Genomic DNA, 15,597 nt, shown 5'->3' on the forward strand with positions numbered 1-15,597 from the left:
GCAAGTTAATCAAAAAAAAGTTAAATCGCAATCGCATAAAAAGAGGGAGAGTATCTTAATACCTGAAGAACGAGCCGATTTTACAAGTTATTCACCAACACCACTTGCAGATTAATATTCGGAATGTGTTTGTTGAACAAAACTTTCAATTTCTTAGCCATAGTCTCAGATGCATAACCGAAGTAGGGAAAGAGAACAATTAATTAGGTTCTTACTCTCACAATCGGTCGGTAATTACTTCATTATATTGCCTAGACATTAATTTCTTAATTTGAGTATAAACCAAATGCGACGGAAACCAATTTAATGAAAAGATGCGCAAAAATTCAAATTCAGTGTGCATAGCATTGAAAATTGAGCAAATATGGAAGACACGATTTATTAATGTTTTAATCCGATAAAATTTGAAATGAAATGAGCAAATAATAAGAAAGCTGGAGCTTCAACCGGTAAACGTTGACTTTCGGTAGACAGAGGTCCGGAAACAGCCATTAGTTTTTGTAACATTGCAATCGAGAAAAGATAAACTATTGTTGGTTTCAAGCTCCATAGTGAATTTTATTGACTAATATTGGAGATTAAGATAATTAAAGAAAATGCCCACATGCGAGGGATGCTTGAAAAGTAAGAAAGTATCATCGACATATCGGTTATAGAAAACAGGCTTTAAATTAAGAGGAAAGTAACACCTGAAAATACTTGCAAAATAGGACCGAGTGGGAGACCCATATCCAAGCCGTCAAAATGTCTGAAAAATTTGCCGACAAATACAAAACAAGTGTCTAAAACAGACAATTCAACAAGAAGATATTTAAAAAATTTGCGGTTCAAACCAAAGAGAATGTCATTAATCTCTTTGAACAATGAATTAAGGCAAATGTCAATAGTTTCATGGAGTAGTTAGTTATCAATAGTTATCTCATTTGTAAACATATTCTCTACATAAAATGAAGCCATAGTTAAATCCTGAATATTCGTGAAACTCTTCAAGCGGTCTACGAAAACGTAAGAATTGTCTCTATACCGTATATTGGTTGGTTGTCAATCAGTTCAACATCGGGACCAAAAATTTATCAAGCTTGAAACTCGGGGTTTTGTAAGCAGCAGAAATGGGGCCAAACTGAAATTTCGAAGCACAATCTGGCTTATAAATTTTAGGAAAGCCATACAAAATACATTGACAAGAGCCAGAGGCATCAAGTTTCAAATAAGTTTCAGATGAGAGTGCAGCGGAATCTTTGAGGGGAGCGTCTAGTGCAAAAATCGACAATTTCGACTTTTCCTGTTTTTATGCTCATCTTAAACCTGACATTCTGACCTATCCAACGGTACCAAAACCATCTCTGTACGTTGATTTATGCGTTCACGACAGATCGCGAAGTTAGGGGTCGTGGAACTCTTTAACATTTTCTTACGGAGGAAATTAGCCAGGCACATAAGAGTAACGTCTGTATCGTCACCTACTAGCTGTCATGCGAGAAGGTGCTCATGCAGTCGTTCTCTGCATCTGTGAGTGAATTCGAGCTCAAGTAACGCCTTGCCTGATAACCTAGCTCCATAAATGCCTTTACATAGCGCGTCGCGCACTTATTGTCACTGGGGAACGTTCACCTCCTACAGTTTTGAAGCTACAGAATTGTGAGATATACCATTAGATTTGCAAATAAAAGATCTAGAGGATGGTTGCAGTTTTTAAAATTCCGTTATAGTTTTGAAAATATTTTGAAAAAGGGGGAGGGCCAGGGGAGGGAGGAGAAATCGAAAAATTTACGAAAAGTGCCCCCTCACCCACATACAGTAAATTCGAATAAATTCTTTACGCATCGAATGAAATTTGTCTCGATGTTGTAGCTTGAAAATCCCAGGAGGAGATAGATTCTACAGTACCCTCTTTTTTGGCCGTTTTCTAAGGATTTCACGTTTTCTTTCATTTTTTCGAAAAATTGACATGAACAAAACATTTATATTTTTCTGTTTTACACATGTGTTCCAAGTTTCAAAGTGATCCGTCTGTAAATAGCCGAGATCAAATTTCAAATTTTTTTGCCGAATTGTTTTAGTACGTGGTTTTAATTTTTTGCGATTGTCAAATTTTTATATTTTTTCTTATGACAGCTGTGAATATGGTATATTTGAACTTTTTTGTTAACATAAGAGTGTGAACTTTTAATTTTTTTGATGCTAGTAAATGTTTTTTAGGCAGCGTGTATGACCGATTTAAAGGTCGTGACCGTACGTCACCACGCACCCCAATTCCAATTCCATGTTGCTCCTCACTTGATCCGACTCACGCCGATTCGAGACATCGCTGTGTTTTTTTACGTTGTAGCTGAAAAACAGAATCCATTACTCGCTCTCAAATCTGCGATTTCGAGGGCTCAGCTACCCTGCGTATGTTGAATTTTCCTAAACGTTCCGGCGATGGTTTTGGATTGAATCGGGTACCGTTTAGTTCATCCATCGTTTAAAAATGTACTTTCAACACAATGAGGATAGAGCAAGGACTTGTCTGACATTTTTAATTGGTGACGCCTGAACACACCGTCGGTCGCCAATTCAATCAGTAGACGTGATAGAAGATTATGAATACGAATATTTATGCCTACGATGTCAAACTTTTAAAATGTCCCGAGTATTAATTTCGCGAGAATAATTTTGTGGAGACGATAGAGAGTCGCACACGCTCTCCGAAGCTTGGACCGCTAGTCACTTCCAGGTTTTAGGGTATATATCTGATATGACAGGGTAAGTTGTCATAGCAGATTTCTACAGTAATTATCTAAACATCGAGTGTTAGGTATCAACGAAAATATTGCTCTTAGCTTACTAACAAATGACTATATAAATATTTTGTTGAGTATAAACTTTCCGTTTCAGGAGAGATGAGTTGCCAGATTTTTAATTGTAGTAATTTTTTGGTCAGAACATGTGTTTTATTTGAAGGCATAAATTCGAAACTGAGCCCTGAGAGTGAGAGGTTCCTACTTTAAATCTTTTATTCTTAGTAGGTAAAATTAGGAATTGGTTCAAAACCAATCAGTTTGTAAGTTGACCGGACCGGTGGATCTTCAGTTAACTGAAAAGATAAATATTTGTCATTTTTTTTATTTAGCTATCCAGAAAAATGTCTCGCAGTTCTAAAACTACAGCTAATGCCAAGCTAATCCCAAGTACTCTTTTGGAAGTAAAGAGTAAGGTAAGAAAGTTGACTATTAATGGAATTTTCAGTAAAATAATAAATAATTTTTAATTATCATATGATAGCCTATTTCTTCTATGTAACTGCTAGCTCTAATTTCAATGATCAACAACTAATATTTGTTACATATAATAGTAGTGGCAATTTTATTTTATAAATCATAGTGGCAAACATAGTGACAAACCAGAGATTTTTTAGAATCAGTTCATTTTTAATTTCCTCATTTACTCAAGACTTGAACCAATTTCTTATGTAAGATAATGCTGGTATCCATGATACTTTACTGGTCTACTTATAGGACTCAAAAATGAACTTGAGGGAGAGTCTAAAAAACTCTCTGCTTTGCCACTATGGTGGCCACACTCAGGATGATGTATGTTTTCGATGAATTTTCCCGTGCATTTTCACATTTTTTAAGCTATTGCTGTGCACAATTGGCGCAATGTAATGAAAATTGATTCTCTTCATGCACGTGTTCGCGCAATCCCGGCCATCAATTCTACATCGCGCTGCCGCGCAGTGCGCATGAGCAGTTTGTGGAGGAACAGACATAATACTCACATTACTCAGTACAGTATGATTTTAATTATCTTTCAATAATATATGATTTTTCTTGATACGGAAATTTGGTGAATGAGAAATCTAGAACTTTATTTTGAAGAAATTTTCTCCAAAGTCATATGGCAACACTGAACACTGTCTGATTACATTTTGTATGTAGAACAGCTGCAGTTTACGATTACCGTACGTTCCGTATCCAACAAGGCGGACAAGCGGAAGAGTCAGAAGTAACCCGGACATGTCTTACATTTTATTATTGTCAGTTCAGTGGCATGCATTGTCTCTCTTTGGATCTCAATATTTTCCCACTAGATGGCCAAGACCTAGTGTTTTCTGTTTTGGCAGTATTTTGACTCGCAAATGCATGACGTCACCATTTCAACCATCAACAAACGCATGGAACTAAAAAACAAAGCTTAATATAAAGGAAAAGCTGGAGAGGTGACGGAATTACCTATGATGTCGGAATATACCGCGTTTACCCAACATAAAAAAGTAGTTTAAATCTTGAGTAGGTACCTAATGAGGAAATTAAAAATGAACTGATTCTAAAAAAATCTCTGGTTTGTCACTATGGGCCGCCTGCCCCGACTCACTGGCAAAGCAGGGAGATCTTTAGCCACTCCTTCAAGTTAAATTTGAAGTCTTATACCTGCATAGTGGCAAAGCAGAGAGTTTTTTAGACTCTCCCAGACTCCCTCAAGTTCATTTTTGAGTTCTATAAGTAGACAAGCAAAGTACCGTATCATGGATACCGTAAACTGGGGTAACTTAGACTCCCAGTCTCCCGGGGTAACTTAGACTCCCGGGGTAACTTAGAACACTTCATTTTTTAACAAAAACCCCTAAAACTCAAAAACTATTTGACATAGAAAAATTTCGTCAATGGGCATTAAAGGCCTAATACTGAGTCTACGTAACACAATAGAAAGATTTAAAAAGTTTGCATATCTAATAGGTTAAAAAATTAAAAATGTGACCCACGAAAAAAAGCTATTATTCAAAGCCTGTCGGAGTATACCCCCTCCAATTTTTTTATTTTTTGGCAAAATAACTCCAGGTTTTGATGCATTGTAGTACAACTCTTCTAGTTACATATGCAACAAACAAATTTTAGGAAAGTCTCATAGTTTGCAAATGGGGGGGCGCCGCCCCCCAATGGGGGAACTTAGACCACCTAATGTCAGCCCTAATGGGGTAACATAGACCGGCTTGGAAATTAATTTAAAATTACCATATATAACATTTCATGTTTGAAGTGAAGCTAGAGTATAGACCTGTATTTTGCATGTTTCAATTTAAGTTTAACTTATCTAGTAAAAAAATTGCATCATTTAAAAAAAAAAAGTGGTCTAAGTTACCCCAGTTTACAGTACCAGCATTATAATACATAAGAAATTGGTTTAAATCTTGAGTAAATAAGGAAATCAAAAATGAACTGATTCTAAAAAATCTCTGGTTTGTCACTACCGGTATGTATAATAAGTAGACCAGCAAATTATCATGGATACCAGCATGAAGCATCATCCTACATTACCATGTTCAGGAAGATGTGCCAGGTGCGCGGGAATTTATTTTGTCATTTCAACGACCTGCGCGGTGCGCCATACTATGCCGGTAAAAAAATCCGCCGCGCGGCATGCGCCGTACTTTTAGAAAGCTAAAATAGTTTAAATAAGGACGCGCGGCAACGCAAATTACGCTATCATATTCACACTGACCGTACAGCGTACACACAAACGTGTATCCGCATTGCGTTGTGGTTGGATATGAGTTAACTAGATTTGCTAATGCGTCAACTCAGGTTCTAAGTGTCAGCACAGTTATGAATATTCACTCATTGATTTTTTTTAAGGCCTCCCACACTCACCATTCCAACAAAAAGAAAATTAATAAAATAGATCACAATTCAATCGGACATGAATTACCAAATTAAAGAAGGCAACATGGCTTTAGATGTGCCATCGGTGCCTTCTAATGAATGACTGGAGTCTGGACTGGTTGCGGCAAGTAAGGTATGAACCTGTACGTCAACAGTACAAACCTGCATGACAATGTTGGGACTACATTCCTGACATCCTCCCGGCCAACAAAATTGACACAATCAATAGGTACCTAATAACAATGCGCGTAAATGGACTATACCGTTAACTGGGGTAAATTTGACCCCTTTTTTTCAAAATGATGCCATTTTTTTACTAGATAAGTTAAACTTAAATTGAAACATGCAAAATACAGGTCTATACTCTAGCTTTAAAGTGCCCTTTTTAGCCATCCATTATGATCCATATACTGTTATTGTTAGTTGGCTAATTGCAACATAAAAAATAACACCTCAAAAAAGACAAAAAAAACTGAAAAAATCAAATAAATAAAAAAAAGCATGAAAAAATCATTGATTTTTGATTTTTATTATTTTTTTTTTTTTAAATCAAGAAAATCGCCAACCCTGGCTGGCGCATAGTGTAGTGTTTTGAGAGTACGGTCAACCGGGGCTACTCGGGATGTGCAGGGTAACTTGGGACAGTCCTATGACACGGCGTAAAACTGTTTTAGTAGCAAAACTAATTGGAATATTGCAAAACTAAATATAGTGGCGTAAACGTCAAAATTTTTCCTATCTATGTAGTATAAAGGAGGTTTGAAAATACTACATTTACTAGCTTTGAAAAATTCCTGAAAAAAATGGTGAAAAAACAAAATTTTGAAGTTTCTTCTGTTAAGGTCTGTAGTAAAAAAAATATTTGACGTATTAAAAATTTTGCTTAGAAAAAAGTGGCGGACAAGTGTCAGCATGAAAATTTTATTTGTGGAATTTGCATACCGTAAACTGGGGTAACTTAGACCACTTTTTTTTTTTAATGATGCCATTTTTTTACTAGATAAGTTAAACTTAAATTGAAACATGCAAAATACAGGTCTATACTCTAGCTTCACTCACCATAAATTGCTGGCTCCTGCCTCTCATAGTTTTGATGTAATTTAAAAAAAAGTGATGGTCTTTGTTACCCCAGCTCTTGGGGTATCTTAGACCGGGTGGTAAAATCAATTATATTTTTTGGTAAAATAACTCCAAATAACTCCAGGTTTTGGTGCATTGTAGTAGAACTCTTCTAGTTACTTATGCAAATGACAAATTTGAGGAAAGTTTCATAGTTTGCAAATGGGGGTCTCGCCCCCCAGGTGGTCTAAGTTCCCCCATTGGGGGGCGGCACCCCCCATTTGCAAACTATGAGACTTTCCTAAAATTTGTTAAGTGCATATGTAACTAGAAGAGTTGTACTACAATGCATCGAAACCTGGAGTTATTTTGTCAAAAAATAAAAAAATTGGAGGGGGTACTCTGACAGGCTTCAAATAATAGCTTTTTTTCGTGGGTCACATTTTTAATTTTTTAACCTATTAGATGTGCAAACTTTTTAAATCTTTCTATTGTGTTACGTAGCCTCAGTATTAGGCCTTTAATGCCCATTGACAGAATTTTTCTATGTCAAATAGTTTTTGAGTTTTGGGGGTTTTTGTTAAAAAAACGAAAAGTGGTCTAAGTTACCCCAGTTTACGGTACCACAATCCAAAAAAATGGCAGCCATTTCCACACGGCGGGGCTACTTGGGACACTCCCCCTGGGGCTACTCGGGACACCCCCAAAAACACATTTACAGTAGAACCTCAGCAAAGGCTCCAGTTAAGAAAAAAATTGATTAAGAACAAAGAATATTGATTACATTTACCTTGCTCAGCAAAAAAAATTCACTTATCGAAAAATTAGTGCATCATCGGTCATCACAAAATTGTGCATAGAATGTCATATATAGAATTGTGCACCAGGCATCATAGAATGAAAAGTAATTGACCTAAACTAAGATTTATTTCTCCAAATCATATGTTGGTTGTCACTGAAAAATTCCTTTCTGTTTCAGGTATGTTTTTCACAATCTTTTTTTATAGTAAATTCACTTTACCCAATTAAAATGGTGTGAAATGACAAGCCATCCTGTAAGCTTACAGATACAGAAAAAATGCTATAAGGCTGCTAATATGAAGCTTGTAGTGGACAAGGTTGTTGTAAATGCTCAATGGAATGTTCATGGATACGGTAATATTGCGTCAATAATACGGTATTATCGCATCAATAATACGGTAATTACCGGTAATGTATATGGTTCTCTCATTTATTCTACCTCTACATCATCTACAATGAAAGAAGAGGACTTCAGAGTACTGTTAGTAATAGATGAGTACGCTCTACAGGCTTCAAATGTTTTAAAATGAAGTTTTATATCAAGTGTCATTTTAGGAAGTTTTAAAAGGAAGTTTTATTCCAAGTAATTATATTACCATAAAAATTTTCTTCTTTTAAATAAAACAAGTTTCAACTTCATAACGTTAGTAGTTTTTTATTTATTAACAAATTAAAAGGGTAAGGTAATTCTGGTTCACCCTTTATAACATGTCATATCAATATAGGAAAAATGAGTACCAAAAAATCACAGAAAATGTCAGTTATTTTACATCTACATCATCTACAATGGAAGTGGAGGACTTCAGAGTACTGTTAGTAATGGATGAGTGCACTTTGCATGCTTCAAACGTTTAAAAATTGAGTTTAATTTCAAGTGTCCTGCATTACCTCATTTAAAGGGGTAATTTGGGATGCTTTTATTTTGGGTGTGGCACTTTACAAATGCATATAAATTTTTTGAAGATGCCATATGATAGCCCTCACAAAGAGCTTTAAAATGAGCCCAAACTTATTAATGAAATACCGTAAAATGGGGTAACTTAGACCACTTTTTTTCTTATAAATGATGCCATTTTCTTACTAGCTAAATTAAACTTGAATTGAAACATGTAAAATACAGGTCTATACTCGAGCTTTACTCACCATAAATTGCTGGCTCCTGCCTCTCATAGTCTTTATGTAATTTCAAAAAAAGTGATGGTCTTTGTTACCCCAGCTCTTGGGGTAACTTAGACCGGATGGTAAAATCAATTATTAATTGTGTTATGTAGCCTCAGTATTAGGCCTTTAATGCCCATTGACAAAATTTTTCTATGTCAAATAGTTTTTGAGTTGTGGGGGTTTTTGTAAAAAAATCGAAAAGTGGTCTAAGTTACCCCGCCGGTCTAAGTTACCCCATTTTACGGTATTTCATGGTAAGAAGTTATTAACAAAAACACTTAAAACCGTCCCTTATTACCCTGTTTGATGATAAGTGATTTTGAGCCATACTATGCCAGTAAAAAGTCAGCCCTGAGTTATAATTACCATGTGAACACAGAACATAACATGCAACTGTTGAACATACATACCTCTGTAAATTGATAACATATAGGTATATGTTATGGGCACATGGTTTCTGTTCTTGTACACATACCTACTTTAGGTTGATAAAAAGATTTCATATTGAATATTCTCACTCTACTGGCATTGAATGAATTTTTTTCAGTTATAAGTTGCAACACGAATAGAAAAAATTTTGGCTACATTAAAAAATAACTATTCCTCTATATTTGTAAATAATGAAATGGAAGCAGCATGAAATTTTCTCTTGCATTTTTAATACTGATTTTCCTTTTACAGTTTGATGCAGAGTTCCGACGCTTCAGCATAGAGAGGAATAAATTTGACACTCTTGATAGCTTCAGAGATTTAGTGGAAAGCATTCACTGCCTTCCGAAGAATGCAGGAATTGTTCTGTCATATACAGACCCTGGAGATGGAGATCTTCTGCCACTCAGCAATGATGACAACTTCAGAAAAGCTCTTCAGATTAGGCGGACACTACTGCGTATTAGTGTGCAAAGAAAGGGTGAGGATAAGGGAAATTTCTCATGCTATTAAGTTCAATTCATATATCTATTATGAAATTTCATTTAACATCTGCATGTAACTAAATAATTATTCTTAAAATTTGGATTAAATTCATATTGCATAGAAAATGTGAGAAATAAATTCATTATTTTACTTTAGATCAAATCATACACAATTTGGTACAGAATTTTTCTGATACCATGCCTTTTTGTGGCAAGAGCAGTCATGCCTTCTAGACACTAAAATATTTAAAATTTGTTGTGATTTTTTTTTTCACCACAATTTTAGGAATGTGATTCAGGAGCCGCCCAACTGAATTTGATAGCAAATTGTGAACAACTTAACTGATTTTTTATTGGGACATATTGGCTTGTTTGCTCACCAGGGGAGAGCTTGGATTCACTTCCAAATGGATCCAACTCCAAGTTGAGTCTTTTATCTCCGTTTGGTGGAACACAGAGCAAGAACAGGTTGCAGATATCTTATCCTCAAGACTTCAGACAAGTATGTCAACACTCTGCATGTTTCCTAATTTTTACTTTGCAAAATTAGCTGATTTAATTGATGAAAGTGATGATTTTAGATCAGGTATATATACCTAGTCACTTATTTCCATTTATCTCCATATTGATGAAGTCTATACCAGTTCAATTTTTGCAAGAAGGATAGGCAATCTCTACAGGAGTATTATTTATATCATCAGTAAGTAAAAATTACCTCATTTTTGAATACTGGTAATTGAACAGCTTTTGCTGCTTGGCAATGTAGCTTTTTTGGCCTATTCTTTAGATATGCTTGTATGTGCTATTCTTGCTCTATAATTACCAGTAGGTTGGTAGCAATGTCAGTGTTGCAGTAGAGTTTTATTCAATAATGTCTGAAATTGTAAGTATACAGACTTTTTCATTATTATCTTGTTAAAATTTTGCATGAATTATAATTGTCTGTTCAGTGTTCACATACTCTCAGGACTGAAAATTGTTTCTGCTAAGCCTCGTTACTCCTGGCAGGTTGCAGCCATCATTGATGTAGATGTTGTGCCTGAAGTGTGCCGGAGAGTGCGCCTGCTGAAGCATGGCAGTGATAAGCCTCTTGGATTTTACATTCGTGATGGCACGTCCGTGCGGGTAACAGCTCAGGGACTGGAGCGAGTCCCTGGTATATTTATTTCCCGGCTTGTTCCCGGGGGCCTGGCTGAGAGTACGGGTCTCTTGGCTGTGAATGATGAAGTCTTGGAGGTGAACGGCATAGAAGTCAATGGCAAAACCCTTGATCAGGTGAGTAGCAATACTAAGGTACCTATAGTTTTTGAAAAAAATTCCACTATAATATGACAAGATGTGAACTGATGAATTCAAAGATATTTTAACTAATTTGCTCTTTTTTATTACAGAATCTTAGATAAGTTTCATTAAATTTCGCGTCCTCCAATGTTTTCCCCAATTGTTTTTAAACATCAACAATTTTTCAGGTGACGGACATGATGGTAGCCAATAGCAGCAACCTGATCATCACTGTGAAGCCTGCCAATCAACACACTCTCAGCCAACACCCTCGCAGGGGTTCCTTCTCCCGCAACTCTGGTGTATCGTCTGCCGGCTCTCAGCTCTCCAGAGCATCCCACCTGTCACAGAGCTCGCAGCAAAACAACTCTGACGACGATGCATATGACGTTGATGAAATTAAAGACTTGACTCAAGGAATGTCGCTTAAAGGCAACGTCACACAAAATTCTGGTGATGCCAAGTCTGACGAAGGTGTGCTTCATTTGTAGATGAAGCTGGCGTTATAGTATGCTGAATGTGAGCCTTATGTTTATCATGATTGTTGAGTAATGTTGTCAGAGCTTCACAGCATCTTTTTAGCAATCTTGTGTTTTCTTTTAACTCGTGTAACAAAGAACTTTTCTAATGTCTACTGTCCTTTAGCGATACTTTTGCAACTGCTTTGATTATATAATGCTGCTAATGCTTAGAAGAATCACTGCATCATATTAATATCTGTCGATAATGCCACAACCAAAGCACTGCGCTAACGTAGCAAGCTGACATTCTGTTTCACCTTTGATGATCAGATGCCTTATTGTGCTCTTTATCAAAATAATTTGTACTTACGTAATTTGCTGATCTTGATAACCCCTTTCCTTTACCTAGACTAGGCATCAGGGCTGGCATTCAATGATTGAATTGTTTTCATTTTGACAATAAGGGCTTCACTTAACAGATTTTATCAATGTTTTTACTTGTATTTCTTCTTAGACCTTTGAAAGATTCCTAAGATATTATTACCCGTTCCATTGTTTTGAGATATGTGAAAGGCAACTGCCACATGAAGATGGAAAGAATGATAAGTCCTAAATTTCTCAGTTTTTAACTGTTGTTATCAATCTTCAGTCTAACGTCCAACAGTTTTCAGTTAAGCCTGAATAATCAGTTTAGCATCAATTAATCATATTGAATGAGTTAATCAAATCTGTACAAGAAAATTACTCTGTTTTCAAGATTTTCATCTGCTGAATGCAGGCTGCTCTCATCCCAATGGCGAAATAAGTATTTGAAAAGTATAAAATTTGAAATAAATATGAAATTTGATAATTAACTCACTGTTGCTCTCATCAAAATTGATTTCTCGTAGTATCTGTACTAATGTTTTGAGTTTTGTGGGTAAAATTTTCAGTCAATTGGTTTGTTATCTCACCGTTTTTGTTACTTCAGGCACATGATCGTTGATCGCGAAGGTATCTATTGTCTGAATTTAGTAATTTTTGCATCAAACCTCAATATGAAATTTGTTGGTTGTTGAGAAATGTCAATAAACAATGCTTGAGGCAGCTACCTATAGCATATCAAAACACAGAAGCTAGGAGACAGCAGCGTGCAGCTAATGGACAGCTGGGGGCTATCAATGTATTTGTTGATTTTAATGACATTAACTTCTATTTTAATATTGTTAATGAAAAAATTACGTTGTAATTATGGATTGCCTCCTGATTTATCGACATCAGTCCCGCTCGGATGATTTTTGTCTCTAGGCAATTAAGGCGAAAATTATTTCATCAAAGTACCATGTATAATTGATTGATTACATAAAGTATAAATGCATTTAATGCTAGTGAATCAATCAGGGATTTTTTATCGTGCGCCTAAATATGAACATTGCACTGCATTAATATTTTGTATCCAATCAATAGAAATGAATTAATGAATTGTCCATTGAACTTACCGTACGTTTTTGAATTTATTTTGTATCATGGAAGGCTTGGCAGTGCTTTGTGGGATTTTTATTCATCTACCGTGACCTTAGTAACCTTATGAATGTAAAGTTAGTTTTTGCAGATTCTATCCGCAGTACTAAGACTGAAATAAGTAGCTTTGTGATTTCATATTATATGCGCGCCTGAAATTATTTCACTTACATGCATGAATAAGGTTTTTAGAGCTTCGTTCCTCTTGCCTGATCGTGGACTTAGTTTAGGTAGAAGCAGCGGTTTGCGACTGTAACCTCAATCTTTAATAAGGACGAGTGTAGATATTCCTTCAAATTGAAAAAATGGCATTCTTATTAATCTAACTTTTCCTTATGAAGAGCTGCACCCTAAATATACGAACTCCTTCAAACTATGTCAAAATTTGATATTGCTGCTACAAATGTGTACATGTAAACATTTATAATCTGCTCACCTTGCCATCCGTAATAATGTGCCTTTCGACGACGTTTAAAGTGTTATTGTATGTTAAAATAGCTGTTCAAGAGAAATATGTTTATATCTGGGTTCTGTGATTGTAAAATATAATCTTGATTAGGGTCCAAATATTGGTTGTGAGTATGACATTCCTATGCATTTGCACTACTCTGAAACGAACGTTACTATAACTTGCATTTTGTGGCCTTGAAAAGTTGCCGGTCCAGAATTTGCTGAATTTTTATATCAAAGACAAAAAGAATCGTGTTGATGAAATGCATTTAATACAATCTTACATTCCTCGTAGGTTGAAGCCATTGAACACGTGTAAACGTCTTGCTGTATAATCAACATTCTCGGTATTATGTATATGTAGGAACTCAAATCTTTTATTGGGAAACGTGTATTTCTTGTATATATTTTTCTAATACATTCGAAGAGTTGGATTTTTGCTCTACTGTCTCCTAGATAATTGTTGCCAATTGTGTACCGATTACAAGACCTCAATCATTACGAGTGGGAGTACCTGATGGGTTCAGATTATTCCGTCAAATCATCATCTATTATAATCAACTTTCAATAATTTAATTATTTTCTGCTGCTTGTTACCCTGGCAACTCTCCGCGATCTGAATTGTCGCATCGTACGCGATTTCAATCACTGTATCGTACTTGATTTTAATCACTGTTTCGAACGTGATTTTAATCACTGTATCGTACGCGATTTCAATCACTGTATCGTACTTGATTTTAATAACTGTTTCGAACGTGATTTTAATCACTGTATCGAACTTGATTTTAATCACTGTATCGAACTTGATTTTAATCACTGTATCGTACTTGATTTTAATCACTGTATCGTACGCGATTTTAATCACTGTATCGTATGGGATTGTAGTCACTGTATCGTACGCGATCGTAATCACTGTATCGTACGCGATTTTAATCTCTGTATCGTACGCGATCGTAATCACTGTATCGTACGCGATTTTAATCTCTGTATCGTACGCGATCGTAATCACTGTATCGTACGCGATTTTAATCACTGTATCGTACGCGATATTAATCACTGTATCGTACTTGATTTTAATCACTGTTTCGAACGTGATTTTAATCACTGTATCGTACGCGATTTCAATCACTGTATCGTACGCGATTTTAATCACTGTATCGCACGCGATTCGAGTTACTGTATCGTAAGCGATTCAAATTATTGTATCGTAAGCGATTGTAATCACTGTATCGTACGCGATACGTATTTTTGTATCGTAGTCTCGGGCCTGATACGTACACGTAAGATTTGTGCCTTAGTTTTAAGTGGCGGGCTTTTGTGTCTGCGTTCTTGTGCCTTCCAGTCTTCCTGCATTAGATTTAAAAACAATATTATAAACATGGTCGCATTGAACCCTTGAACTTTTTTTCTTTCCCTAAGATTTCTTGTCAAGAAGTGATTATCGATTTCCAGAAACATCTATGATTTCCAAGAAGCATCATTTACTAATGAAGTTTGAATCCGTTAATTCATATTGCAACTTTTCTAAGTGTTTCCAAAGACGAAAAAATATGTATTCTGATCTCGCTGTTCTCGCTTGGTTTAGGAATTCGTATCTTTTAATGTTATTGTCATTTAATCTATATTGTATCTTCAATTACCTATATGATTAAAGTGTCCATGTATTATTGTTTACAAGACCTCTTGCTAGCTACTTAACCTGACGCAGAGTATATTCACGAGAAGTAAATACTTTTTTATGAAACATACGCACATCGGATTGCAGCATTTTAATATAATCCATCGTTTTTCACTCCGTAACTTCAATGATTAACAGTTTTCAAATGGAATTTTTCGGTAGAATCACAATAATTGTAAATCTGACATAAATATATCAATATTCATACTCACACTTGCTTTCGGCTGTTACAACTTTTCTCATCAGCCTCTACAGATCGTTTGGTCCCAGCTTGTCATACTCGTACTCTTGTTCTGCTCTGTCTCAGGTGTGAGGCTGCGTTGATGTAACCGATTTCTGAATAACCAATATTATTAAAACAATTTTAATATAATTTTTTGAGAAAAATTTCATTTTTTTCACAAATTTTCTATCCCAGTCTTCTGGTTTCGTATTTTGATTATATTCTATTGGATTCCTGTCTCGTCAGAAATTTTAGGATCTAAATCCTGAAATTTCACTCAACCTTGTGTTTTAATCCCCTCTACCGATGCGATTACCTTGTAAATTGCATGCCATTCAACCAAATGATAACAGTTTTGCTGTTAACAATAATTCCGCCTCGGGTGCAATGCAAGTGACATTAAAACGTTAGCAAATTATTCTAGTGC

General features: G+C 35.6%; 1 protein-coding gene across 1 annotated transcript; it reads left to right on the forward strand.

Annotated features, from left to right (window-relative positions):
- Nucleotides 1–2,809: 2,809 nt before the first annotated feature.
- On the forward strand, nucleotides 2,810–14,941 carry LOC108666346 (partitioning defective 6 homolog alpha-like). The gene is made up of 5 exons (XM_018153198.2): nucleotides 2,810–3,196; nucleotides 9,345–9,573; nucleotides 9,961–10,079; nucleotides 10,586–10,852; nucleotides 11,047–14,941. The coding sequence occupies exons 1-5, from the start codon at nucleotides 3,125–3,127 to the stop codon at nucleotides 11,347–11,349; spliced, it is 990 nt and encodes a 329-aa protein (XP_018008687.1). The 5' UTR covers nucleotides 2,810–3,124; the 3' UTR covers nucleotides 11,350–14,941.
- Nucleotides 14,942–15,597: the final 656 nt, after the last annotated feature.

This window comes from Hyalella azteca, unplaced genomic scaffold, assembly GCF_000764305.2.
Source record: "Hyalella azteca isolate HAZT.00-mixed unplaced genomic scaffold, Hazt_2.0.2 contig5432, whole genome shotgun sequence".
NCBI classification, from domain to species: Eukaryota; Metazoa; Arthropoda; class Malacostraca; order Amphipoda; family Hyalellidae; genus Hyalella; species Hyalella azteca.